The 27,847-nt window shown below is 38.8% G+C and overlaps 1 protein-coding gene across 1 annotated transcript in view; it reads left to right on the top strand.

Moving 5' to 3' along the window:
- Positions 1-27,847, top strand: part of HACD2 (3-hydroxyacyl-CoA dehydratase 2) — a 95,570-nt gene that overhangs the window by 13,143 nt on the left and 54,580 nt on the right. The window contains exon 3 of the mRNA XM_079155355.1: positions 4,026-4,044. Coding sequence (XP_079011481.1) covers positions 4,026-4,044 — 19 coding nt within the window. The remainder of the gene's footprint in view (positions 1-4,025; positions 4,045-27,847) is intronic.

Raw genomic sequence — 27,847 nt, 5'->3', positions numbered from 1 at the left:
TTCTACTAAACTTATTTTTAATAAAAACATTCTGATTTGTTTAGTGTTTTTTAAAAGAAGACAGATTATCTAAAATTACTTTAAAAAGAAATGCTTTATGATAGAGGAAAGATAAATAATAATCTTGTGCTCAGCTGAATTGCAGTACTCTGTTCCACATCTTCCAGGTCACTCTGTTTAAAGTCAAATTAAGCTTTCTGATTTTGACACCAGATAAAAGTATTACTTAGATGAGACTCTAAAACCCCTGTCATTTGGTTATTGGAAAGACTGTGCAGCTATTATAAATAAATGAATTGACATTTGATCTTATTGTTTGTACCAGAGATTGAACCCATGGTGCTTAACCCCTGAGCCACATCCCCAGCCCTTTCTATTTTTTATTTTGAGATAGGGTCTTGCCAGGTTGCTTAGGACCTCACTAAGTTGCTGAGGCTGGCTTTGAACTCACAATCCTCCTGCCTCAGCCTCCCAAACTGCTGGGATTACAGGCGTGTACCACCACACCCAGCTGAATTTCAAATTGAAAGACAGATGGAGAATCACTGTACCCTATCACATTAAATCTATGAAGTACAGTATAACAAAACACCATACACTTAGCACGTTAAACAACACTCATGTTGGCACACATTTCTTTAAGTCAGAAGCTAGGTATGGTGAGTTTCTCACTCAGGATCTCACAAAACTGAAATCAAAGAGTCAGCCAGGCCAGCTGGTTTCTTATGTGGAGTGTCCAGAGAAATAATCTGCTTGCAGGCTTATTCAGGTTATTGGCAGAATCCCTTTCCTTATAGTCAAAGCTCTGAAGCCTGCATTTCCTTGCTGGCTGTTGGCTGGAAGTCACTCCCTGCCCCTAGGAGCTGCTCTCCAGTCCTTGCCCACAGTCCCGTCTGTCCCCAAAGCCAGTGATGGAGTGTTGAATCTTCCTTGTTCTTGGACTGTATCTGATTTTCCCTTCTGCCACCAGCCCAAGAAAACTGATTTTAAAGGGTTTGCCTGGTTGGGTCGGGTCCACCCACAAAGTCTCCATACCTTCAAATCAGTTAACTTGAGACTCTTGATTACATTTGCAAAAACCCTATGCTGCAGTGCCTAAGTTGGTGTTTGAGTAGCCAAGGAACAATAATTTTGTGGGATCATTTTTAGAACTCTACCTACTACCACCATTGATATGAAGAGAGAAGCTTAAGTGAGATAAAGATATTGTCTCAAAATAATTTATTCACTCTGCACATTCTGTTCTGAAAGTATTATACCATTTCTAACTTGCATATTTAGTTGAAAAGGATTTCAGTGATTTAGTGTTATGACTGCAAAAGCAATGAGCCTGACTGAAAATTTATAATATGAGATTTGAGATTTCTGCTCAGATTTCAATTATTAAATTAGTGGAGACACTTGAAATGCAGAGATCTCATTGGTTTTCTTTAATATAGACTAATGATATTTCATATTATTGCCTCTGTGTGTATAATGATAAGTCATGGTTGTGAAATAGAAATTTTATTTTGGGGTAGTTGTAGTTTTTCAGTTTATCTTAAAATTAGCCCCAGTCAGTTATGCACTGCTTTATTACCTCTTGCATCATGGTTTTTTATTTCTTCTAATTCATCTTCTATTCCTTGTTCTACCATTTAGAGAATAAAGTCTCTAAGGTCATTTTTTAGACTAGACATTGGTTGTATATCTTGACAGGATTTCAAGATAGAAGGATAGATTTTCTGTGATACTTTCTTTGTATTCAACCCCCATGGCATAACTGAGGAGATTATTTTAACCCCACATTTTATAAACAAGTAAGATTGGGCAGGAGATGTAGTTTAGTGCAGAGCACTTTACTAGCATGCATGAGGTCCTGGGTTTAATCCCAGTACTGCAATAAATGCATACAAACATAAATACATAAATCATAGCTCATTTAAGATAATGTACTTCTTCAGTTCTCTACTTTGGTACATTGCCATTATTACTTAATATTCTTTTTGTACTGTTAGTCTGTACCTCTGCTTTTTTATTCTGTACTTTTCCAAAGTGGTTTCCGGTAATTTTTATTTTGAAATCCAAACTTACTTATAACACGTTAGTTATGTACATCTGATCTTTTCATTGTCTTTATATCCCCAAACATTTACATATTGAAATATAAATTTAAAAAATTAAATTGCTTTCTTTTTGTTTCTTCTTTACATTTCCGGATATTATAAAAAAAAACTTTTTGTGTAGATAGGTCATATCATCTATGAATTTCATTTCAGGTTGGTAAAGGAGGCATTATTATAAGATATTATGATTCAAAGAGGGGAATTCATTCTGATTGGGCTGAGACCTACTGTCCTGTCACGCCCAGAAAGCATGATAACCCTGAGTTTCCATCAGTCCCTTCCTGTGGTGTCCTGTCATTAATCAGCAGTCTGAATGTCTTGCCATATAACAGGAATAGGCACTGCCATCTGTCTTCTTATCTTGAAGGATGCTCTTCATTTAAGTCTTCATCCCTCATTTTAATCTAGGTTTATCTTTTACTTTTCCTCAACTTTGTAGTAGGAGGTTCAGCTTATCTTGTTAATATTGACACATTTGAAGTTCTTAGCTGTGTCTTCTTCTGAAAAAGATTATATGATTTGCAGCATGGCAATTCTTCTATTCTCAGTTACCAGCAAATTTTTGCAGCTTGATTTTTTTTTTAACCCAAGCTCGTGCTCTCTCTCCACCCCACCAAAAACAAAATAAAAGCTTAGTGAAATAATAGTTTATGAGCACAGTCTCATCAGGCATATTTTAGATAAGTCTTATGATTCTAGCCTGTACAGATAGATGTCTCAACTAGTGTATAATGAAATGATATTATAGAAAAAGCAGTAAAGTAGGAAAAAAAACTTAGGTTTTTGATCCTGGCCATCATTTACTGCCTTGAACTGGTTGTTCAGTTTTTCTGATCCTTGGTTTTCTCATCTGCAAGTAGAAATATCTGTCCTGCCTATCTGCCAGGGTTATTGTTAGGATCAGACAATTCAATGACTGCTAGAGAAATTCTGTCAAAATTCTAAAAGGCACTATAATTGCTTTTAGGTTTTATCATCTAGAAAATTTATGGTCATTAAATCAATCTTGTAGATGGCTTCAAATTACTTTAGAAAAAAAAAATTTTAAACCACTATCACCAGAGCTGAAACAGTGGTAAATGAAGAATGAGGTGGAAGAGGGATTTGGAAGAAGCTCCATCGCCATTGCCATTGAGATAGAGTATGTAGATGGCAATGACACTCAAGGCACTGGAAGTAAAAACAGGGAAGACAGGCCGCAGGAGAATCAACAGGGCTTGGAAAACAGTTGGGCTTGTGGGTGAGGAGCGGGTGAACCTGAAAGATTGGGAGGCAGGAGATCACAAGGCAACAAAGCATAGCAGAAATTTAGGAAGGAAAAGATGTGCTTTCCATTTAATCCAGTCATGTTTGAGCTGCTATTGTTGATGTCCAGGGCAGTTTGCAATATGGACTTGGAACTCAAAGGCACAGGGTGAGAAGTTGGGCCAGGAAACACCTCTGCAGTAAGGTATTTGAATGAGGCAGGAAGGGTACTGTGGATGGATCTTCATAGAATAAATGTCTACGTTGAAGGGCCTGCCAAGCAAGAGGAGCCAACAAAGGCCCTTCACACTGTGTGTTCCTTCGTCTGTGATGGTTCTGTTCTGCAGAACATGGGACATGGGAGATGTTGTACTCTAACTGCTATTGTGAATTTATGTATTATAAAAGAGGTCCTTGACATCTGACAAACCATGAGGTGAAGATGAAATCTTCCTTAGGATGATGTCTCCCAAAGATACACAAAGTAAAAATGAACAAACAATTAAGAATTTAAATTTTGTTAAATATAGCAAAGTTTAATAATGAAATGTTTTTCAAAGTCTGTATTGCTGGTAGGCATGTCTCTATTACTGAAAGAACAGTTTATATGAAATAGAACTATAATATTGTTATTTTTGTACTAATTCTCTTTTCCCTCTTTTTTCTCCCCCCTAGATTTTACATTGTGCTATAGGTAAGTAAGGAATTTTCCTTCTGCTATATACAGTTAATTGGGCCCTTTTTTAAAAAAATGTGATAAGATGATTCTCTTTGAATATTTGATTATTACTGAATATTGAAAAAAGGAAATCATTTAATCATGATGTATAAAAACTTTTCAAATTGGAATGACTTTCTAAAATCGTAAGTAGTGTTTTCCCCAAGCATGTTATTTTTCACAGCTCTTTCTCTCAATTTAAAAGAGTTGTCTTCAATATTCTTGGTATAAGGATAATGGAGAAACATTGGATGTTTACATAATGTGGCTTGGATCCTGATGCTGGGCTCTGTTGGAAAGCCCTCTGTCATCACTTGAATGGCATAATCTCTCCTTATCCTTAAAATGGGACTACTGCACATAATGCCTCCTTCCCAAATGAATGTATAAAGGGTTTGCTATACAAATGTAAGGACTTTCTACTAAAAGTAGATCCAGTGTGTCTTCCTTTTGCTTTTCTTTTCTTTTCTTTTTTTTTTTTTCCTGGCAGTGCTGGGGATTGAACCCAGGGCCTTGTGCTTGCAAGATCAGCACTTTACCAACTGAACTATTTCCCCAGTCCTCCTTTTTCTTTTTGTTGGGAGGGGAGAGTCATCACATTTTGCCCATAACTTCTAGTATGTGGTAGCTAGACCTGTCTAATTAAAAATCAGTTTGGTAAAGTTGACCCCACAGAGAAAGCCCATTCCATTTTGTCTGTCAGAGGAGAATTTGAAGTTGATACTCATTCAGAAGCACCAAAAGTCTGAAAACTTGAGAAGTACAGATCCAAACCATTATAGGCCTGGTCAGTTGAATTCACAACTAAATGGGCTTCTACTGTATTCAGGGCATTAGACTTGGCAGTCAAGTATTCAGAGATGAGGAGACTTAACAATTGAGAAAGACTCATAGGTGGAGACAGCTGGCTGTCCACTGTGGGTGCGGCAGAGGTCACTGTGATACCTGGCCCTATGACTATTATGATACCTTCATCATAAAGTGTTGCTCCTCTGCTCTTTCCCACTTCTTACCTGGGACTGTGCATGGAGTTCAGGGACCCCTTGAAGGATGTACAGAATTTTGTATGCATGTGTCTGTTTATTTGGGGTTGAGGGAGATTTTTGTTAGATTCTCAGAGGTCTCCCAAAGATTAAGAAATAGTGCTTTAGAATCCTTGAATAATAGATTGTGAAAGGGGTTAGGGGCTCATCTGTCACATGGTCTGCTTTCCCAGAAGTTAAGTGACCTGCCCAGGTTCCATAGCCAGTAAATTGTTGGAGCCAGGTCTGACTGCAGAGCCTGCCTGACTGATTTTACTTTATGACACATGGTTTTAGCTTGTGTACAGTCTTACACGTTTCTTTTTTAGTCCTTTATCTGCAATTTTTAGATGAAAAAAATTTTCCTTTATCTGCAATTTTTAGATGAGAGTTTTGGAACCACTTCTGGCCTCCACATGATTGAACCCTGTACTCCATGCTCCCCAACTCTCTTAACCTTCAGCTGCCTCTGTACAAAGCTCCTTGACACATACTTTCTGAGAACTTTAGCCCATGTAGATTGCCATAACAAAGTACAGACCATCCCTTACTTACAATGGCTCAGCTTATATACATTTATTATATATATGTATTTATTATATATGTGTATATTATATTTCACCATTATAATGATGCAAAAGCAATATACATTTGGTAGAAACCATACTTTGAATTTTGAATTTTGGTCTGTTCCCAGGGCTAGTGATATGTAGTACAACATTCACACAGTGCTGGGCAGTGGTAGCGGACCACAGCTCCTAGTCAACCAGGCAATCCTGAAAGAAACACTTATATTCTGCAGTGCACTGTGTTGCTAAGCTATGATGCACTGCGGGTTAGGTGTATTAAATGCATTTTTTGTCTATGATATTTTCATCTTATGTTGGGTTCATTGGGCCATAATCCCATCATAAGTTGAGGAGTATTTTTCCATAAATAAGGTGGCTTATAAGCAACGTTACTTCTCATAGTTCTGGAGGCCAGGAATTCCAAGATCAAGGCACTAGCAGATTTGATGTCTATCTTTTTGTGTCCCTCACATTTTATAAGAGGCAAACTGGCTCCCTTGGGCCTCTTTTATATTGTATCTTGAGGACTAGCATCCATGCCACACTCTGACCAGCGGTCTTGTTGACAGTTTTGCTTCCCCATCAAACTATACACTCCTGGGGGCCAATTCTGTGCAACTCATCCATGCATCCCCAGGGACCCATGTGGCATCTGACATGTGGGAGACAGTTACAGAACCCTCTCCTTTTCTCAAAGACCTTGTTTGTTGGTAAGTCTCTCCTGCATTTTCCCCCTTTGTCATCTGTCCTTCTCAGCTCACAGAATGCTCAGATTGCTCTGTCTTAAATGTTTAACCTGACCTTTGAACCAACATCTTACTCTTTCTATTACATGATTCGTGTCTCTGTCCCTTTTTTTGTTGGGGAGGGTACCAGGGATTGAATTCAGGGGCACTCGACCACTGAACCACATCCCCAGCCTTATTTTGTATTTTATTTAGAGACAGGGTCTCACTGAGTTGCTTAGCGGCTCACTTTTTACTGAGGCTGGCTTTAAACTTGAGATCCTCCTGCCTCAGCCTCCTGAGCTGCTGGGATTACAGGCATGTGCCACCACGCCCAGCTTATCTCTGTCCCTTCTACCAGATTTATGGTACTCTATCTGCTTCCTTATTGCCATTTACATCATACCCCAGGAGTTGAGCATTTATCCCTCTGGTCTGATGAATATTATTCTCTGGCCTAAATCTGCAACAGTTTCTGCCAAATTGCAAGGGCACATTTGGAACTTACTGGACTTCTCAGCTGCACTGAGCCCCATTGAAGCCTCCCTTCTTGAGGTCCTGCTCCTTTAGCTTCCTTTGCACCACCCCCTGCTGTTCTTGTTCTCTGTGGTTCTGTCTTCCCTGGGTGCCTCTTTTTCTTTCCTTGCCCCTTGATCATGGGTGTTCCCTGGGTTCTTTCCTGGCTCATTGCTCTTCTGAGTGAGCACATCCTCTGGGTGATCTCTTCCCTTTTCGTGGTATGAGATACTCATGACACCCTGTTCTCAGTCCCAGCCACACTTGCACCTAGTCCCCAAACTCATCCCTTGATCTTCTGAATTCTCCTACTCCTGTGTGTACACAGGCATCTTCTCAGCATGACCCCAACTCCCTAACTTGCTCTGCTATCTGTTCTCTTTGTCAGGGGTGTCACCAGCCACAGCCACAATCATAGTCATTCAGTCATATACTTAGACCTGGATGGAGCTCATTAGTGGTGTACCCACATCCCTACAACTAGGCCAGAATTAGATTTTTTTCACTTTTATTCCATTAATATTTCTCTGATAGTATTGGTTTTTCCTGCCTATTGAAGACTTCAGTATGTCTCATCTGGACTCTCATATAGGTCTTCCTGAACTTCGAGGCTTATCCGTTGATAACGAGCCACAATTGTGGAGTATGTACTGTGTCTCAGTGCCTTACATTTATTATTTACTTCCCATTTAATGGTTGACAAGGCCAAGGCTTCTCTCTGTTCTCACCACGAATAGGCGAAGTAATGTATATTTTAGTAAACTTGATTTTGCTATTCTACAGCATATACATATATACTATAGATGTACAGTTGTACAATTTTTATTCATCAATTAAAAAAATAAGGGAGAAGAAAAACTTTACAGGCCAATAAGCCCTATAGCCAGGAGCTGAATTTATTGCCTTATGACTCCAAAATCCTTGTTTTACACTATCCCTGTAGACTTGAGTCAAAGGACAGTTCTGAACATATCACTCCCCTGCTTCAAAGCCTTCACTGGTTTAAATTTCTTTATGATCTGGACCCTGCCCTGCCCCATTCTCCAGCCTCCCCCTGTTCACTTCAGTGTCCCTGGCCTTCTGGTGCCCCCAGCCCCCATGTGCCATGCCACTGCACCGTTTCTCTTCTCTGAGCCAGGCTTTGCTCTCTGCCTGGATGATCAGAGTGCTTAGGCAACGGACCTCTTCACTACTCTTCTTCCACTATATGTTGTAGCACCCACTAGCTAGATTAGGTATTATTCATCCCTTTTCTTTAAGACCCCATACCTCACTTGATAATTATACTGTCCACATTGTATTGTGTATGGTCTGTCACCACACTCATGTGTCTTCCAGTACCATTGAATGTATATAAAGCAAGAGCTCTTCCTTACTGGTGCCTGTGTCCCAGCACATGACACTACATGCACCTAGTAGGAACTTGGTGATCATTGGATAATGATCTTAACCAAGGTCTGGTAGATTTCTAAAACTTGTTCTAGAGTGTTTTAGGTCCCTTAAAAAAATGACTGATAACAATAATAAATAGGTTGTTTCTAACATTAGCCTAGAGGTAGGGTTTTATTTTTTTATTTTTACTTCTTACTCATAAGACTTGAATGATAGTTTATTTTCCTGTGCTTCTAAGTTTTCTCTACAACAACTTAGTCTTTTAGAAACTTATTTAGAACCTCTCAAGGTTCCTCTCAATGTTTTAGTTTGCATCTAAATTAATGAAAAGTATGGCTCTCAGTCAGACTTGGCATGTTAGTCAGCTTTCTCTTGCTGTGGGAAAGTATCTGAGTTAAGTAATTTCATTAAGAGAAAAAATTTATTAAAAAAAATTTTTTTTTAGTTGTATGTGGACACAATATCTTTCTTTCATTTATTTATCTTTATGTGGCGCTGAGGATCGAACCCAGGGCCTCACACGTGCCAGGCAAGCGCTGTACCATTGAGCTACAACCCCAGCCCGGAAAAATTTATTTTGATTCACAGCTTCAGAGGTTTCAGACCATGGTCACTTGGCCCTGTTGCTTTGGGCCTGTGGTGGCATACAACACGGGGAGGACGTGTGGTAGAGCGCTGTTCACCTTGTGGCAGCCAGGAAGAGAGAAGAGGCCAGAGTCCTAGTATCCCCTCCAAGTGACCTAACTTCCTTCTAGGCCTCACTTTCTAAAAGTTCCACCACCTCTCAGTATCACCACAAGCAAGTGACCAAGCCTTTAATGTATCATTCTTTGGGGGACATTTAAGATCCAAACCATAATACTTGGGTTATTTACTAGCTGTGTGACTTCTAGGAATTACCTGAACTTTCTTGCATCTTGTTCTTCCTCAGTAAAAGGGGCATAATACCTACCTTATAAGGGTATTGTGAAAATTAAATGGAACAATGTGTGAAAAATCCTTAACACAATGTCTGAAATATGGCTGTGTTGAAAATTACCCAATAAAATGGTAGCTGCCATTATTAACCAAAGCTTTATAATGTCACAGAATGCTAGTTGTATTCTTTTAGTGTAATATTCAATATGTAGATTTATAAATTCATAGAAACATAAGTCTAGATTCATATAAATGTAAATCATTTTATTTTCTTAAGTTATAATTTGTCAGTAAGGACTTTAGAGCCTTTTTTTTTTTTTTTTTTTTTTTTTTTTGACAATACTTGGGATTGAGCCCAGGGCCTGCCACTGAGCTACATCAATAGCCCTTTTATTTTATTTTGAAACAGGGTTTCACTAAGTTGTCCAGGCTGGCCTCGAACTTGGAGTCCTCCTGCCTCAGCCTCCCAGGTAGCTGAGATTACAGGAACACTGTGCCAAGCCAGAACCATTTATTCTAGTTTGGGTGGAAATTGCATTTTATTGATGGTGGTGATAATGCAGTTCCGTAAAAGTGGCCTCCAGAAACAAAAAATTAAAACTCTAAATGAGGACTCATCACCTTTGGAGTCGAGCTTTTTGTCCTTATGAATTAGTCCCTGTACCACAATTTTTTAGAGTAGATTGATTGTTCTCCCTTCATAATGCAGGAACAGGTTTTCTAAAATGCAGAGGTTGCAGCCCACAATCTAAGATTTGTAGTGCTTCATATATATTCAGTATTTTTTCTTTACAAAATGAGAATTAAAAAAAATAAATAAACCCACAAACAGAAGCACCAGAACCACCCTGAGGTATGTTTTTTACAAGAACTATGGTTTCTTTATGCAGTATAGTTTGCATTGAAAGAGTTACTCTTTTTTTTCTCTGTGTTGTCTTCAAGATGAGATATGGGGTGATTCCTAGCTAACTGCCCAAAGGTGGTCCCTGTCCCCTCTTTGTTAGAGTGGAAGTTACAGGCAAAGAGACTGGAAATGAAGTTGCACTTGGTAAGACATGATATTAGGCACTTGGTGTCATCATGTCCTGATATCATCTTGTTGGAAGTTACCCAGTCAATGTACATAATTTTGGAAGTTTCCTTTTGATTGATAACTATGGAGCAGATATTTAAATAGGAGCTGTCATTGTCCAGAGGGTAGTGTGTCGAAAGTTGAGTGTTAGCAGTTTGATTTCTTTGACAGAGATAAGAGAACTTTCACCTAGATACCTTGGATTTGTGGTTTCAAATATTTGCTGCACATGTGAACTTGTACTTCTCAAACTGATGGTACCTTTTATTAAAAATTTTAAGTGAAAAAAAAATTTTAAGTGAATTTCAAAAAATTCACAATCCCCCTAATATTAGTTGTAGAATATTGCTCCAAGCTGATTTTAGTAGGTAATCAATAGTACCAAGAAGGAGGGAGAGCTGATGCTGCAGAGACCCCATCTACTCTGATTCAAGAATCTTCCCTCCCTCAGTTGGAGCTGTTTGGAGCTAACTAAATCCTCTCTTGATTTGCAGCACCTCCAACCCCATTTTGAGAGGGTTGAGCATTTATTAGTCATTAATAGTGCAATATTGTTAAGGAACTGCTGTTGCTTGTTATTTCAAACCAGACACAACCCTCTGTGTTTCAGCAGAAGAGGTCTCTGGAAGGAAACTATGGTGGAGGGCATGGACAGATTCCTTCAAAGTTCTTTCACCCTGAAGTCTGCTTTCACACTTGTACCCAGCCTTCAGGGTTAACTGGGTATAAAACCAAAACTGCTTTCTCTGCTTTGTTTTTGCACTACTGGTGATTGAATCCAGGGGTGCTGTACCACTGAGCTGTATATACCCCCAGCCCTTTTAATTTTCTTTTGTGATAGAATCTGCCTGTCCTCAAACTTGGTATCCTCGTTCTTCAGCCTCCCGAGTAGCTGGAATTACAGATTCAAAACTGCTCTCTTTTGTTCTACTTAACCTAGTTGACATTTTAAAAATGAATTTTTATCAAATAGTAAGGAAGAAAAACAAGAAAATAATCATCTAAAATACAACAGAATAAACCTTGCTATTTTCCCAGAGAATGAGTTGCTGATCCTGAGGCTTGACTCCTTTTAGTTATTGGGTGCTGGCATGGCCTCCATGTTCCTTGCTGCTTCTCTTTAAGCCTTGTTCTTGGCAGGACACCTTCCCACCCACCACTTCCCAAGCCCATTTCCATCCTTCTCACAAATGTAAGAACATTTCTCACTCAGTTTCCAACGTTGCTTTCTGCCTGGAGGTGTGTTTAGTGGTGTTTAGTGTGTGTAGGGGGAAGGTGGGGAAATGGGCACAACAGACTTATCCAGCAGAAGAGCCTCTTCCCTTGCCTTGAGGCTTCTAAGGCTCAGTCTTGGAGAGTTGCCTGGGTACAGTGGGAGGTAGCAGGCCTGGGAGGGAGGTTGCCAAAGCCAGTCTTGCCCTCTTTTGCAATTCTGCCTTTGCCATTATTCAAGTACATAGTTTCCCAGTATTCTGACCCCAAAACTGTACCAAACCATACTGACAGGGCTAAGCACAGTTGCATCTGTAATTCCAGTTCCTAGGGAGGCTGAGGCAGGAAGTTCTTAGGTTCAAGACCAACTTGGGCATATTAGTGCAACCCTGTCTCAAAACCAAAAAACCATACTGGCCATATTCAAATCTTAATCTTTCATAACTCATTTAAGCCCTTCAAACCTGCCTGGCTTAGCCTGCATCTGCCTTGGCTCTAGTTCATTTTATTGCCTTCTGATCCGTTTTTTACCCAAACAGGGAGAGGAGAGAGAGGAAAGATAGTGTTGGCACCAGCATCTTCTGCTCCTGATATACAAGGCTTCATCCCCTGTTCTCTGAATAAACCACTACTTCACACCTCTGTAATTTTGTACATACAGTTTCCTTTGCTGGAACACCAAGCTCTGCCGGTTGTTCCATGCTCTGTGTGAATGTATTGAGATGCAGGGAAAGGAGAGAGAAGTAGATCGTGCTCATTAAGACCCCAGAGTGCCTGCACAGGGAGATTAGAGGCTTGCCTAGGGCTTGTAGACACCACCTGGCACCTAGCAAGCACTCGGTAAGTAGTGCCCAAGTACTGGGCCATGAAGAGAGCCCAGGAATTTCCTCCCTGCTGCTCTTATAGGAATAATCAAGGGTGGTGTCACTGGAAGCATGTTTTTAAAAAGACACTTAAAATCTCATCTTTGTAAGATAATTAGTATGCTCTATCCATCAGAGACCAGCTTAGGCACACCTATTGGAAGCATTCCTGGTTGTGTGAAATCAGGCATCTTCCCTCTGAGTCTATCTTCACATCTGAAAAACTAGGGTATTGGACTAGATACTTGATCTCTAATATCCCTTATGACCCGATGATACAAAATTCTTTGGAACAGTAACTATGTCACTTTAGAGACCACTGATCTGAGTGGTGATGGGAAAAGCCAGAATGTTAGGGAGTACCAGTATAATAGTTTTACTGTCATTTTTCTCCCTTGATAAATTTTGAAAGTCTTTCCAGAAAGCAGAATTGTACAAGAAACACCAATTTTCTGTAATGTTCATTTGCCTTGGTTATCACTAGATGGCACTCTTGTATTAGGAAGTCACAGGACTTCTAGAGGCCTTCTAATAAAAATAGATATAATGAACCAATAGCAGAAATCAAGGAATAATCAACTTGGCTAGAGAAGGGAAAAGTGGATATTTTTCTATCACTGTCTCTTGACTTGGTCATTAACATTTGAGGTAATAAAAATCTGGATCTTTCCACATTTCCCTGTAGGAGATTATTTTACAAATATTTCCCAATTTTAAGATATAATATATTATTAAAATTTAAAAGAGCTATATCTTTCATGAAAAGGCTGGTGTGTTTCAGTTCTCTGCTGAGATGGTTTCCATTTTTATTCTTAGCTTCAAAAGCCAGGTTAGTCTAATGAAATTGGAAACACCATCTAGAGACTGAGATGACTAAATTCTATTAAATCTCACATTGAAAGTATAAATCATCTTTTAGCCAAAGGGTGGTCTGATTCATGACTGTAGCAGGAGTTGAATGGTTAAATAATATATTGATAAAGAGACTAAGTCATATCTGTTATTTTAATTTTTGTTTCACTAGTGACGAGTAGTATGGTGTATCTTTTCATACTTTATTTATTTATTTTTATATGGAGACAAGGTCTTGCTGTATTGCCTAGGCTGGCCCTGAGCTTCTAGGCTCTAGTGATCCACCTGCTTCAACCTCTCTAGCACTGTGACTATAGCCATGTGCCTTTGATTTTTTAATTGTGTTGTTTTCTTGTTGAAATTTAAGAATTGTTTCCATATTTTAGCTGCAAATCCTTTATCAGATATGTGCTTAGCAAATATTTTCTCCCAGTCTATAGCTTGTCTTTTCATTTTCTTAATAGTGTCTTTTACAAGTTTTTAATTTAATAAAGTATGTCATAACCATTTTTTACTTTCATGGGTCACGGTTTAAGTCACATAGATTTTTCTCCTGTGTTTTCATCTGGAGGTTTCATAGTTTTCCATTGACAGATAGGTCTGGGGAGTCAATTTTTGTGAGCAGGTCTGTGTCTGGGTTCATTTCTTTGCGTATGAACATCTGTTGTTCCAGTACCATTTTTTAAAAAAGACTATCTCCATTGAATTGCCTTTGTTCTTTTTTCAAAGGACCTTTGGTTATGGATCTGTTCTGGACAGTCAGAGATCAAAAGTGAATGATCAGTTATATAGATTTATATCTAAGTTCTGTTCTGTTCATTAGCATGTCTGTTAACTTTAATAATACCAGAACTTTGCCTTGATTATAAGTCTTGAAATATGGTAGTAAATAGTCTTACATCTTTTTTATTTATCTTTATTTTTATTTTTTCTTCTCAGTATTGTATGGGTCCTTTGCCCACATAAACTTTAAAGTCTATTGGTCAACATTTGCAAAATAGCTTCCTGATATTTTTGGGGGGATCGTGTTGAATATATAGATCAAGTTGGGAAGAGTCAAAGGCCTTTAGTTGGATGAAGCTCATCCTCTAGTAGTGTTAGGAACTAAAAAGCATCAGAGATTTTATCCTATTTACAAGGTAGTAAGTTAGTTTGTTACTGTCTCATGGATGCTGGCAGAAGATACTTGGGTCAGAGACAAAGGATTTTGTTATTCACAACAAAAGCAGCTGGACTTCCCTCTTCATTTGCATTGGTTTTTCATGTCACACTCGTGGTGGAGATGACACAGGAGGGTCCATATGAATGTCTGTGCTTGCAATGTTTTGTTTTACAGAAGAGGAATACAGAACTTGGAGAATCTACTGCTTTTATGTGGAAGCTCTTTGCTCAGGGCAAGATGCTACCCTATCCCTCAAGATTGCCTCCTTAAAACAACCCTAGGAAATGAACTGGCAGATGGCTGTCAGATCTTTGGCATACCTGGCAGGAATATTCAGGAATGCCCCAGGACCCATAGCAGATTGCCCCTCCCCAAAAAGATTCCTAAGAAGGACTTGTAGGCATAGCTTGTACATGTAGTATAATCTGAGTTCGTACTTACTTAAGAATTTTTTGGTAGCCTTGGTATTTGAAGGACCATTTTGCTAGCTAGAAAATTCTTGGTTCATACTTTCTTCCCTTGAATTTCTCGAAAATGCTCCATTATTGCCTTGCTTGTATGTTTCTCCTAGGAAGTCTGATGCCCACATAATTATCTTGCATTTGTGAGATATTTGGACTTTTTACCTGAAAATCCTGATGATTTGTGTGTGTGTATGTGTGTGTGTGTGAATACGTATGTTAGGTCTAATAGTTTTAGTAGGATATGCCCCTCTGAATTGACAAGACAGTTTTCCCAGACATTCAGTAGCTGTTCCAATATGTACATTTGGGCCTTCTTTTTCTGGGAAGTGTTTTTGGATTATAGTTTTACATTTTAGTTCTGTTTTATTATTCTGCCTTTTTTCTTTTTGGGGAACTACAAATATACCTGTGTTGACTCATCTTTGCCTGTCTTCACTTTCAGCTCCTTTCTCTCAGATTCCTTTTACTTCTTTATTTGTCCCTTTTCATTCTCTTCATTATTTTGCTCCCATTCTTCAGTGTTATTAAGTTTTCATTTGAATATGTTCTCCTTTGGGCACCTTGAAATTTAGGCTACATTTCAGGTACAATTTTGTCTTTTTCTTACATTTCTTAACCAAGTTCCATTTTTATTTCACTTCTGCCTGTTTTTTGTCCATTTCTAGTCTCAGTGTTTAGACTTCAGATTAAAAGTATTTTTTTAATATCCCAGATGCCTATTTAAGGATATTTAATTCCTTAAATTTAATTCCTTAAATTCCTGTTTGGGTCATTGTGCTTATTTTCTTTGTGGTTATTTTTTGGAGGGCATTTTCATTAGCCAAAACATTTTGATCCTTTTTTTCTGTTTTCTTCTGATAATAGTTTTGTATGATTATAAATGCTTTCATCTATTCATTTTGTGGACAAATTTGGAAGTTTGAATTGATTTACAAGGTTTCTAGTTTGAAAACATTCTTACCTGTAAATGTGGTGAAGAGCAGTCCCTAAGGATGGATGGCTTTCTGTTTGAAGAGGTCAGTTAGGAAGGGATTTAAGTCCCTTTTAATTTTTCTTTACCTCTTTCCTCTGTTATCAGTCAGTCACTAGAGGGCGCCCCTTCCTTCTTTTTTACCCATTTCTTCTCTAGTAGAAAGTTCCCCCCACCTTCTTCCCCCCAGATTGTTGCTCAGGTCCTGCAGATTGTGTCATGCAGTTGGTGATCTGACTGAAAGGGTGCATTTTCAGTGTCTTCATACTTAAGGACAGACTGTCTCCTTCAGGGATGACTTAACCAGATATAGGCTTGTTGTTCTGTTCTTCTCTCTTCTATGCCATTTTTCCAAATTCTGTTTGCACAAAGTTCTGCAGTGGGGACTTAAGAGATAGCTGTGCTAGAATTTGGGTGCTTTGTTTGTTTTTAACTTACAAATGATTAAAGCTCATAGTAGTCTATGACTTAATTGTGTTAAGGTTATGGCTTTTATGTGGGTTTTATATGTTACTGTTGATCTCTGTAGATTTTTGGAGCATTTTTAGTATTAGTTGTTTAGATATATATATTTTTTTGTTTGTTTGTTTTTCTCCAAACTGTGCTCTATTTGTTGAATATATGTAGGTGGAGTGTTGTTTTCTTTTTGTGATGCTGGAGTTCAAATCCTGGGCCTTGCACAGTGTAGGTGGTTTTAAATTATGTAGGTTATAACTGTACCTATAGTTTTGTCTTTGCACAGTTGTGATTAGGCCTTTGGGTAAATTCCTAGAAATAAGTCAAAGGTAATCTCATTTTGATACTTATACTAGTGCAGACCTCCCAGTTGCCCTCCAGAAAACCCACAAGCATTTATTGAGTTTGTGTTGGTGGTAGGGGCTGCACTAACAAAAATTGAGGATACAAAATTCAACCATTCTTGGGTGTGCTCTAGAACCCAGGAGACAGATAAGAAGCAGAGAAATAACAGGCAAGCTCTATGCCCAGGTTAACTTCAAAGAGGTGCAGTAGAGGGGTATATAAAAGAGGTCACTGTTTTCTGGAACACTTTTCCATTGTGAACAGACTTGCCTCTGTCTTCATAAAATACTCTGTTAACTTTCTTACCTTAATGGAAATATGACTGTCTTTGAGGACAGCACTTCCCTTGCTGCCCCTCAGGGTGAAGTCATTTATTCTTCCACCCCCACCATTCTCTGTCCCAGCTTGTCCTGTGTCTTAGGCCATCTGCACGTTTTTGTTTTTGTTTTTGTTTTTTTTTAGTTGTTGATGGACGTAATATCTTTATTTATTTTTATGTGGTACTAAGGATGGAACCCAGGGCCTCATACATGCTAAGCAAGCACTCTACCACTGAGCCACAACCCCAGTCCTCCATCTTCACCTTTGCTGAGATTCTTTTCCTTGTGTGTCTCACATATTGATATTTCCTGGGTTTTGGTTCTTAATCTTACTTTTCTTTCTCATACAATCTCCCTGTGTAATCGCTCCATTTCTTCTGGGGTTTAGTGGCTTCCACATATCCACCTCTGGGTCACACCATCCTCCTGAGTTTCTGTCCTAGCCGCCGACCTGAACATCTATTCTTGGTGCTCTGCAGACAACACATACTCAACATGTGCAGAACCTCCCTCATTTTACCCCAGACCTTTCCTTTATTCTCTGGACCTGTTAGTGGGACCACCAGGATCTCTCTGGTTCCCAGTCAGAAAGTCCTGGGGGTCAGCCTTTGCTTTTTTCATCATTTGCCTCTGCTTCTCTCTCTGCCTCTTTTCTTTTAGAGAACATTATTTCTCTGCCTCTCCTTGTTTCTTTTTTAAGTCTTCTTGGCTCTTATAACCTACTCTAAGATCTCTCTACCCCTTTTTTGCTTTTTCTTCCTCTGTATTTTTCTTGCCTCTTCATTTCTGCACATTATCTCCATTTTTCCTTTTCTACTTCCCAAATTATCCCCTCTGCATTCCCTGCTCTGACTGTCTCCTGTCCTCACTTCTCAGGTACTAGTCTGGTCATGTCCCTGCTCTTCCTTTAGGTAGCTTGAGATTTGGACGGGACAACTTGAGGTTGTCCATTTCTAAAGCCTCGGGCAGGGGAGGATGCATGAGCGGGCAAAGTATCAAATACTTCTAGATTAGAAACCGATGTGCTGTTTTCCCCATTTTTTCCTTCTGTACTGTTAGATAGGCCAATATTTGTCTTCTGAGCACACATGGGTTGTCAGACGATAGCTCTGTTGTACCCTGAAGACCGCACTTACAACTTTGGGGCAGAAAACACCCCCAGACAGCCTCAAGCCTGATAAAAGAAATCTGAATGATTAAGAATGAAGGCTTTTAGCAGAGGATATCTGTTTCTTGATAAGGCATTTTTTGCTGCTTATCGATCCCCTGCTGTTTACCCCATTTGTCTGCTGTGATCACCTGCAATCTGCCAGCATATCGTCACCTTTTTTGAATGCAGATTGCTCACTGTCAGGCACCTATCATCCACCATTTGCCTGCCTCTCGCCTGTCCATCACCTGCCTTACAGCTAGCTATCCATCACCCAACTCACAAGGTTCACCTCCCGATCCTCCAACAACAGTCAGCAAACTGATCACCGACCGCCAGTGGAGCACCAGCTGCCTGCTGTTGCCTGGAAGTTCACTGTTACAGTACCTGCAGGTTTGATTACATGTGGCTGCTGCCATTTTGAGACAACAGCCAGGCCCCGTAGGACCCCTGGCCGGTTGACTGAGCCCCGTCTCCAGGATCCCTCAGCCCGACCGATCACTCACTGCCTCTGGGGCCCTCACATCAACTCTGACTGCTCCCTGCTGCCAGGACCCCCAGACCAACTGACTGCGCCCTATCACTGGGACCCCAGACCAACTGATTGCAACCAGCCTCCAGGATCCCACCACCACACCAAACACACCCGACCTCCAGGACCCCTGCCTGACCAACCGCATCCCGCCTCCAGGACCTCCTGCTGACCACGGCCACACCCTGAGTTGCAGCTTCCCATTTGCCAACACATTTGGAAACCAGAGCGGTCATCTTGGATAATCCTGGAAGCCTTAGCTCTGATCTTTAGGTGGGGCAAAACCCATCCTGAGACGCCTGCTGGAGGCTTGAAACTCATTGTCAAAAATAGAACAAGCAATCATGAAATTCATCTGGAAGAATAAGAAATCCAGAATAGCTAAAGCAATCCTTAGCAGAAAGAATGAAACAGGGGGTATTGCAACTATATATATATATATATATATATATAACTTCAACTATACTGCAAAGCAATAGTATATATATATATATATATATATATATATATATATATATATATATATAGAACTTCAACTATACTGCAAAGCAATAGTAACAAAAATGGCATGGTATTGGCACCAAAATAGACAGGTAGATCAATGGTACAGAATAGAGGACACGGACACAAACCCAAATAAATGCAATTTTCTCATACTAGACAAAGGTGCCAAAAATATGCAATGGAGAAAAGATAGCCTCTTCAACAAATGGTGCTGGGAAAACTGGAAATCCATATGCAACAGAATGAAACTAAACCCCTATCTCTCACCCTGCACAAAAATCAACTCACAATGGATCAAGGACCTTGAAATCAGACCAGAGACCCTGCATCTTATAGAAGAAAAAGTAGGTCCAAATCTTCAACTTGTTGGCTTAGGATCAGACTTCCCTTAACAGGACTCCCATAGCACAAGAAATAAAAGCAAGAATCAATAACTGGGACAGATTCAAACTCAATAGCTTTCTCTCAGCAAAGGAAACTATCAGCAATGCGAAGAGAGAGCCTACAGAGTGGGAGAATATCTTTGCCACTCATACTTCAGATAGAGCACTAATTTCCAGAAACTATAAAGAACTCAAAAAACTCTTCACCAAGAATACAAATAACCCAATCAACAAATGGGCTAAGGATATGAACAGACACTTCACAGAAGAAGATCTACAAGCAATCAACAAACATGAAAAAATGTTCACTATCTTTAGTAATAAGAGAAATGCAAATCAAAACTACCCTAAGATTCCATCTCACCCCAATTAGAATGGCAATTATCAAGAATACGAGCAACAATAGGTGTTGGCGAGGATGTGGGGAGAAAGGTACACTCATACATTGCTGGTGGGGCTGCAAATTAGTGCAGCCACTCTGGAAAGCAGTGTGGAGATTCCTTAGAAAACTTGGAATGGACCCACCATTTGACCCAGCTATCCCACTCCTTGGCCTATACCCAAAGGACTTAAAATCAGCATACTTCAGAGATACAGCCACTTCAATGTTCATAGCTGCTCAATTCACAATAACCAGACTGTGGAACCAACCTAGATGTCCTTCAATTGATGAATGGAAAAAGAAACTGTGGTATACACATACAATGGAATATTACTCAGCTATAAAGAATAATAAAATTATGGCATTTGCAGGTAAATGGATGAAATTGGAGAACATCATGCTAAGTGAGATGTCAGTCTCAAAAATCCAAAGGACAAATGATCTCACTGATAAGCGGATGATGACACATAATGGGGGGTGGGAGGGAGGCAAGAATGGAGGAAGGGGGGACTGTATAGTGGGAAAAGAGGGGTGGGAGGAGTGGGGGGGAGGAAAAAATAACAATGATTCAAACATCATTACCCTATGTAAATGTATGATTACACAAATGGAATGCTGTTACTCCATGTACAAACAGAAACAACATGTATCCCATTTGTTTACAATGAAAATAAATTTAAATAAATAAATAAATCCGATTTAGGGAAAAAGTGACTAAAAAAAAAAAAGAATGAAGGCTTTAAAGGAATGTCAGTCAGTGAACAGGAGCTAATCTTGGTGTTTTGATGGCGGCTCTTCTTCACAGCCTTCTTGAGACTTGGTTCATCTTTAGCTTTTATCACAGTTGTAGTCTTGAGAAGCATGACTAATATTTCCAAGAAGCAGTTGAGTTGAATAAAGTGTTTTGAATTCCTAAATTGTTCTGTTAATGACAGCTGCTCAGAAAGGAATCAAGGGTCTATAAATAATGGCAGATTAGCACCTTGAATAGACTGTCGGGAATCAAATAGACAGCTTGTTCTTATAGATTTTTGGAAGTAGAATATACTGCTCCTTTATTAACTTACAAGAAAAAGGAGAGAAAGAAAGGGTATGTGATAATTTAAGTCAGGAATAATCTTTCAGCTTTTATATAGTCTGTTTATTTGCCCCTTTCAGGGCCTTCACCTTAGCTAATAAGCATGTACTCTACCACCAAGCTATACCCCAGCCCCTGTTTTTGAAAAGTAGGATAGAATTTCAGAAATTAATTAGTTTAATTCGTTATGCTTTTGAAGGGATATAAAGGATATGTTGTTCACCTTCTGTAGTGATCAAACTGGTTATTGCTTCCAGGGAATGAACAGATACACAAAATCTAAGTAATTACATAACTGGTAGCTTACCTAAATATGGTTTGATATTGGAAATATGATTCTGATTAAAGGTTCTGTAGAAAATTTTTTTGTTGTAGTAGTAGTTTTCTGTTCATATGTTAAAAATAATCCCCAAACTGAGTCAGAGCAACACTGTGTTTTATATACCATGTCTGTGTTAGGACTTCAGGGACAGCTTAGTTGGATAGTTACAGCTCAGTCTCCCATGCTGTTTCAGTCAAAATATTGTCCAGGGCTGTAACCATCTGACATTGACTGAAACTGGAGGTGCCTGGTGGCAGTCTTGCTTCCTCACTTGGGCCTCTCCATATAGGGCTGCAGGAATGTCCACCATTACATAGCAGCTGGCTTCCCCGGAGTGAGGCAAGGAGGAAGCCACAGTACCTTTTATCACCTAGTCTTTAAAGTCATATACCATTATTTCTGCTTTTTTCTTTATTAGAAGCGAGTTTCCAAGTGTACACCACACTCAAGGGGAAGAGAATTAGCTGTACCTCTTGAAGGGAGGAATAGCAGAGAATTTGTTTAATTCCACCGCTGCCCTGTTCATGTGATTGTTTCTTTCCTGGGGTTGAAGGTATTATAGCTTAGTAGTTAAGAATTTGGGCTCTGAAGCCATGCTTCCTGGGTTTGATTCTGGTTCTACCACTTGCTGTGATTCAGTAAGTACAAGGTCTTTACCTTCTTGTGTGTTTGTACAATGAGGAAAATAGCAGCACCTACCACACTGGACTGTGTGACAAGGAAATTAGTTCATATGATACAGCAGCAGGCCTGATGCATGGTGTTATGTTTGGATATGAGCTGTCTCCCAAAAGCTCCTGTATTAACGCAGGAATGTGAAATAATTGGATTGCAGAAGTTGTGACCTCATTAGTCTATCTTAGTTGAAATGACTGGGTGGTAACTAGAGGTAGGTGGGCATGACTAAAGGAGGTGGGTTACTTGGGGTGTGCCCTGGAAGTGTTCATCTTTCTTGTGGCCCCTTTTCTTTTCCTCCCTCTCTCTGTTTCTTGATCCTGCCATGAACTGAGCAGCTTTCCTCCTCTGGGCCCTTCCCCAGTGATGTGCTATCTAACCTTAGTCTCAGAGAAATGGAGTCAGCCATCTGTGGACTGAGAAATTTGAAACTCTGAACCCCAAATGAACTTTTTTTCCTCTAAGTTTTTCTTGTGGGATATTTTGGTCACAAAAATACAAGAGCTGACTAAAACACATGGAATTACCTGAATAAATATTAGCTTTTATTGTAGTTTGAGCAACAGTATCACCTATTTTTTTACACTCCTTATTGAACTCTAAAAATAACCCAAAGTAATGCTTGGACTAACAAATTCCACCTAATATAGCATTTCTGGTTATCTTGGAAATTCCTTTAGGAATAATATATGGACGCATAGCAAGAGCCAAGTGAGCAAATGACTCTCAGTACAGATCCTTCCCCCACCTCCCTGGTAGTGGGGTAGCAAGTGAAAGGCTTCTAGCTTCATATTGGTGCACTTTAAGCGAAGTGCCTCCCTTCCATTCCGAAGCTGACCTGGAAAGGGCCTGCTGCTACACTGTGTACAGAAATTTGCTCTGGAACCTGTGATCTGTGTTCAGTCCCCTTAAGGTTCATTTGCATATTCAGTCCATGAATGTTTATTAAATTTCTTTAGAGTTCAGAGCAAAGGAATTCTTTTTTTTTTTTTTTATTGTAAACAAATGGGATACATGTTGTTTCTCTGTTCGTACATGGTGTAAAGGCATACCATTTGTGTAATCATAAATTTACATAGAGTAATGTTGTTTGATTCATTGTTATTTTTTCCCTTCCCCCCACCCCTCCCACCCCTCTTTACCCTCTATACAGTCCTTCCTTCCTCCATACTTGCCCCCCTCCCTAACCCTAACTCTAACCCTAACACTAACCCTTCCCTCCCCCCCATTATGTGTCATCCTCCACTTATTAGCAATATCATTTGTCCTTTGGCTTTTTGAGATTGGCTTATCTCACTTAGCATGATATTCTCCAATTTCATCCATTTGCCTGCAAATGCCATAATTTTATCATTCTTTATGGCTGAGTAATATTCCATTGTATATATATACCACAGTTTCTTTATCCACTCATCAATTGAAGGGCATCTAGGTTGGTTCCACAGTCTGGCTATTGTGAATTGAGCAGCTATGAACATTGATGTGGCTGTGTCTCTGTAGTATGCTGATTTTAAGTCCTTTGGGTATAGGCCAAGGAGTGGGATAGCTGGGTCAAATGGTGGGTCCATTCCAAGTTTTCTAAGGAATCTCCACACTGCTTTCCAGAGTGGCTGCACTAATTTGCAGCCCCACCAGCAATGTATGAGTGTACCTTTCTCCCCACATCCTCACCAACACCTGTTGTTGCTCGTATTCTTGATAATCGCCATTCTAATTGGAGTGAGATGGAATCTTAGGGTGGTTTTGATTTGCATTTCTCTTATTACTAGAGATGTTGAACATTTTTCCATATGTTTGTTGATTGCTTGTAGATCTTCTTCTGTGAAGTGTCTATTCATTTCCTTAGCCCATTTGTCGACTGGATTATTTGAATTCTTGGAGTAGAGTTTTTTGAGTTCTTTATAGATTCTGGAGATTAGTGCTCTATCTGAAGTATGATTGGCAAAGATATTCTCCCATTCTGTAGGCTCTTTCTTCGCATTGCTGATAGTTTCCTTTGCTGAGAGAAAGCTTTTTAGTTTGAATCTATCCCAGTGGTTGATTCTAGCTTTTATTTCTTGTGCTATGGGAGTCCTGTTAAGGAAGTCTGATCCTAGACCAACAAGGTGAAGATTTGGACCTACTTTTTCTTCTGTAATCTGCAGGGTCTCTGGTCTGATTCCGAGGTCCTTAATCCATTTTGAGTTTAGTTTCGTGCATGGTGAGAGATATGGGTTTAGTTTCATTCTGTTGCATATGGATTTCCAATTCTCCCAGCACCATTTGTTGAAGAGGCTATCTTTTCTCCATTGCATATTTTTGGCCCCTTTGTCTAGTATGAGAAAATTGTATTTATTTGAGTTTGTGTCCGTGTCCTCTATTCTATACCATTGATCTACCTTTCTATTTTGGTACCAATACCATGCCATTTTTGTTACTATTGCTTTGTAGTAGAGTTGAAGATCTGGTATTGCAATACCCCCTGTTTCACTCTTCCTGCTAAGGATTGCTTTAGCTATTCTGGGTTTCTTATTCTTCCAGATGAATTTCATAATTGCTTGCTCTATTTCTGTAAGGTACATCATTGGGATTTTAATTGGAATTGCATTTAATCTGTATAGCACTTTAGGTAGTATGGCCATTTTGACAATATTAATTCTTCCTATCCAAGAACATGGAAGATCTTTCCATCTTCTAAGGTGTTCTTTAATTTCTTTCTTTAGTGTTGTATAGTTCTCATTGTAGAGGTCTTTCACCTCTTTTGTGAGATTGATTCCCAAGTATTTTATTTTTTTCGAGGCTATTGTGAATGGGGTAGTTTTCCTAATTTCTCTTTCTGAAGATTCATCACTTATGTATAAAAATGCGTTGGATTTATGGGCATTGATCTTGTAACCTGCTACTTTACTGAATTCACTTATGAGTTCTAAGAGTTTTCTGGTGGAATTTCCAGGTTCCTCTAAATATATAATCATGTCATCAGCGAACAGGGATAGTTTGAGTTCTTCTTTCCCAATTCGTATCCCTTTAATCTCTTTGGTTTGTCTAATTGCTCTGGCCAGAGTCTCAAGAACGATGTTGAATAGAAGTGGTGAAAGAGGGCATCCCTGCCTTGTTCCAGTTTTTAGGGGGAATGCTTTCAGTTTTTCACCATTTAGAATGATATTAGCCATGGGCTTAGCATAAATGGCCTTTAAAATGTTAAGGAATGTTCCCACTATCCCTATTTTTTCTAGTGTTTTGAGCATGAAGGGGTGCTGTATTTTATCAAATGCTTTTTCTGCATCTATTGAAATAATCATGTGATTCTTGACTTTAAGTCTATTAATGTGGTGAATTACGTTTATTGATTTCCTGATGTTGAACCAACCTTGCATCCCTGGGATGAAACCAACTTGATCATGGTGCACTATCTTTTTAATATGTTTTTGTATGCGATTTGCTAAAATTTTGTTGAGAATTTTTGCATCGATGTTCATTAAGGATATTGGTCTGAAATTTTCTTTCCTTGATGAGTCTCTGTCTGGTTTAGGTATCAGGGTGATATTGGCTTCATAGAATGAGTTTGGGAGGGTTCCCTCCTCTTCTATTTTATGGAATACTTTGAGAAGTATTGGAATGAGCTGTTCTTTAAAGGTTTTGTAGAACTCGGCTGAGAACCCATCTGGTCCCGGACTTTTCTTTGTTGGTAGGCTTTTGATGACTTCTTCTATTTCAGTACTTGAAATTGGTCTATTTAAATTGTTTATGTCCTCCTCGTTCAGTTTAGGCAATTCATATGTCTCTAGAAACCTGTTGATGCCTTCAAAATTTTCTATTTTGTTGGAGTATAGATTTTCAAAATAGCTTCTAATTATGTTTTGTATTTCAATCCTGTCTGTTGTGATATTTCCTTGTTCATTCCGAATTTTAGTGATTTGGGTTTTCTCTCGTCTTCTCCTTGTTAGTGTGGCTAAAGTTTTATCAATTTTGTTTATTTTTTCGAAGAACCAACTATTTATTTTGTCAATTTTTTGTATTGTTTCTTTTGTTTCAATTTCATTGATTTCAGCTCTGAGTTTAACTATTTCCTGTCTTCTACTACTTTTGGTGCTGTTCTGTTCTTCTTTTTCTAGGGCTTTGAGCTGTAGTGTTAGGTCGTTTATTTGTTGAGTTTTACTTCTTTTATTAAATGCGCTCCATGAAATAAATTTCCCTCTAAGTACTGCTTTCATAGTGTCCCAGAGATTTTGATATGATGTTTCTTTGTTCTCATTTACCTCTAAGAATTTTTTAATTTCCTTCCTAATATCTTCTGTTATCCATTCATCATATAATAGCATATTGTTTAATCTCCAGATGTTGGAATAGTTTCTGTGTTTTACTCTTTCATTTATTTCTAACTTCAATCCATTATGATCTGATAGAATACATGGTAGTGTCTCTATCTTCTTGTATTTGCTAACATTAGCTTTGTGGCATAATATATGGTCTATTTTAGAGAAGGATCCATGTGCTGCTGAGAAGAAAGTGTATTCGCTCTTGGTTGGATGGTATATTCTATAAATGTCCGTTAAGTCTAAATTATTGATTGTGTTATTGAGATCTATGGTTTCTTTGTTCAATTTTTGTCTGGAAGATCTGTCCAGTGGTGAGAGAGGCGTGTTAAAATCACCTAGTATTATTGTGTTATGGTCTATTTGGTTTCTGAAATTGAGAAGGATTTGTTTGACATACATGGATGAGCCACTGTTTGGGGCATAGATGTTTATGATTGTTATATCTTGCTGATTTATGGTTCCCTTAAGCAGTATGAAATGACCTTCTTTATCCCTTCTGACTAACTTTGGCTTGAAGTCCACATTATCGGAAATGAGGATGGATACTCCAGCTTTTTTGCTGAGTCCATGTGCATGGTATGTTTTTCCCCATCCTTTCACCTTTAGTCTATGGGTATCTTTTTCTATGAGGTGAGTCTCTTGCAGGCAACATATTGTTGGATCTTTCTTTTTAATCCAATCTGCCAGTCTATGTCTTTTGATTGATGAATTCAGGCCATTAACGTTCAGGGTTATTATAGAGAAATGATTTGGTTTCCCGGTCATTTGGTTCATTTTTTAAATTTTATTTATTTATTTGTTTGACACAACTTGTTTCCTCCTTTATTTGACAATTCCTTTAGGATAATTCCTCCCTTTGCTGATTTGCTTCTTTGTTTTTCATCTCTTCCTCATGGAATATTTTGCTGAGAATGTTCTGTAATGCTGGCTTTCTTTTTGTAAATTCTTTTAGCTTTTGTTTATCATGGAAGGATTTTATTTCATCGTCAAATTTGAAGGTAAGTTTTGCTGAGTATAAGATTCTTGGTTGGCATCCATTTTCTTTCAGGGCTTGAAAAATGTTGTTCCAGGCCCTTCTAGCTTTTAGGGTCTGGATTGAAAAATCTGCTGATATGCGTATTGGTTTCCCCCTGAATGTAATTTGGTTCTTTTCTCGCACAGCCTTTAAAATTCTGTCTTTATTTTGTATGTTCGGTATTTTCATTATAATGTGCCTTGGTGTGGGTCTGTTGTAATTTTGTGTATTTGGAGTCCTATAAGCCTCTTGAACTTGATTTTCCATTTCATTCTTCAGATTTGGGAAATTTTCTGATATTATTTCATTGAATAGGTTGTTCATTCCTTTGGCTTGTTTCTCTAGGCCTTCCTCAATCCCAATAATTCTTAAATTTGGCCTTTTCATGATATCCCATAGTTCTTGGAGATTCTGTTCATGATTTCTTACCATCTTCTCTGTTTGTTCAACTTTGTTTTCAAGGTTAAATATTTTGTCTTCAATGTCTGAGGTTCTGTCTTCCAGGTGTTCTATCCTATTGGATATGCTTTCTATGGAGTTCTTAATTTGGTTTATTGTTTCCTTCATGTCAAGGATTTCTGT

The sequence above is a fragment of the Sciurus vulgaris genome (genome assembly GCF_902686455.1).
Source record: "Sciurus vulgaris genome assembly, chromosome: 10".
In the NCBI taxonomy this organism is placed as follows: domain Eukaryota; kingdom Metazoa; phylum Chordata; class Mammalia; order Rodentia; family Sciuridae; genus Sciurus; species Sciurus vulgaris.
The sequence above is the reverse complement of the archived record's forward strand: the minus strand, read 5'-3'. Positions and strand labels throughout refer to the sequence as shown.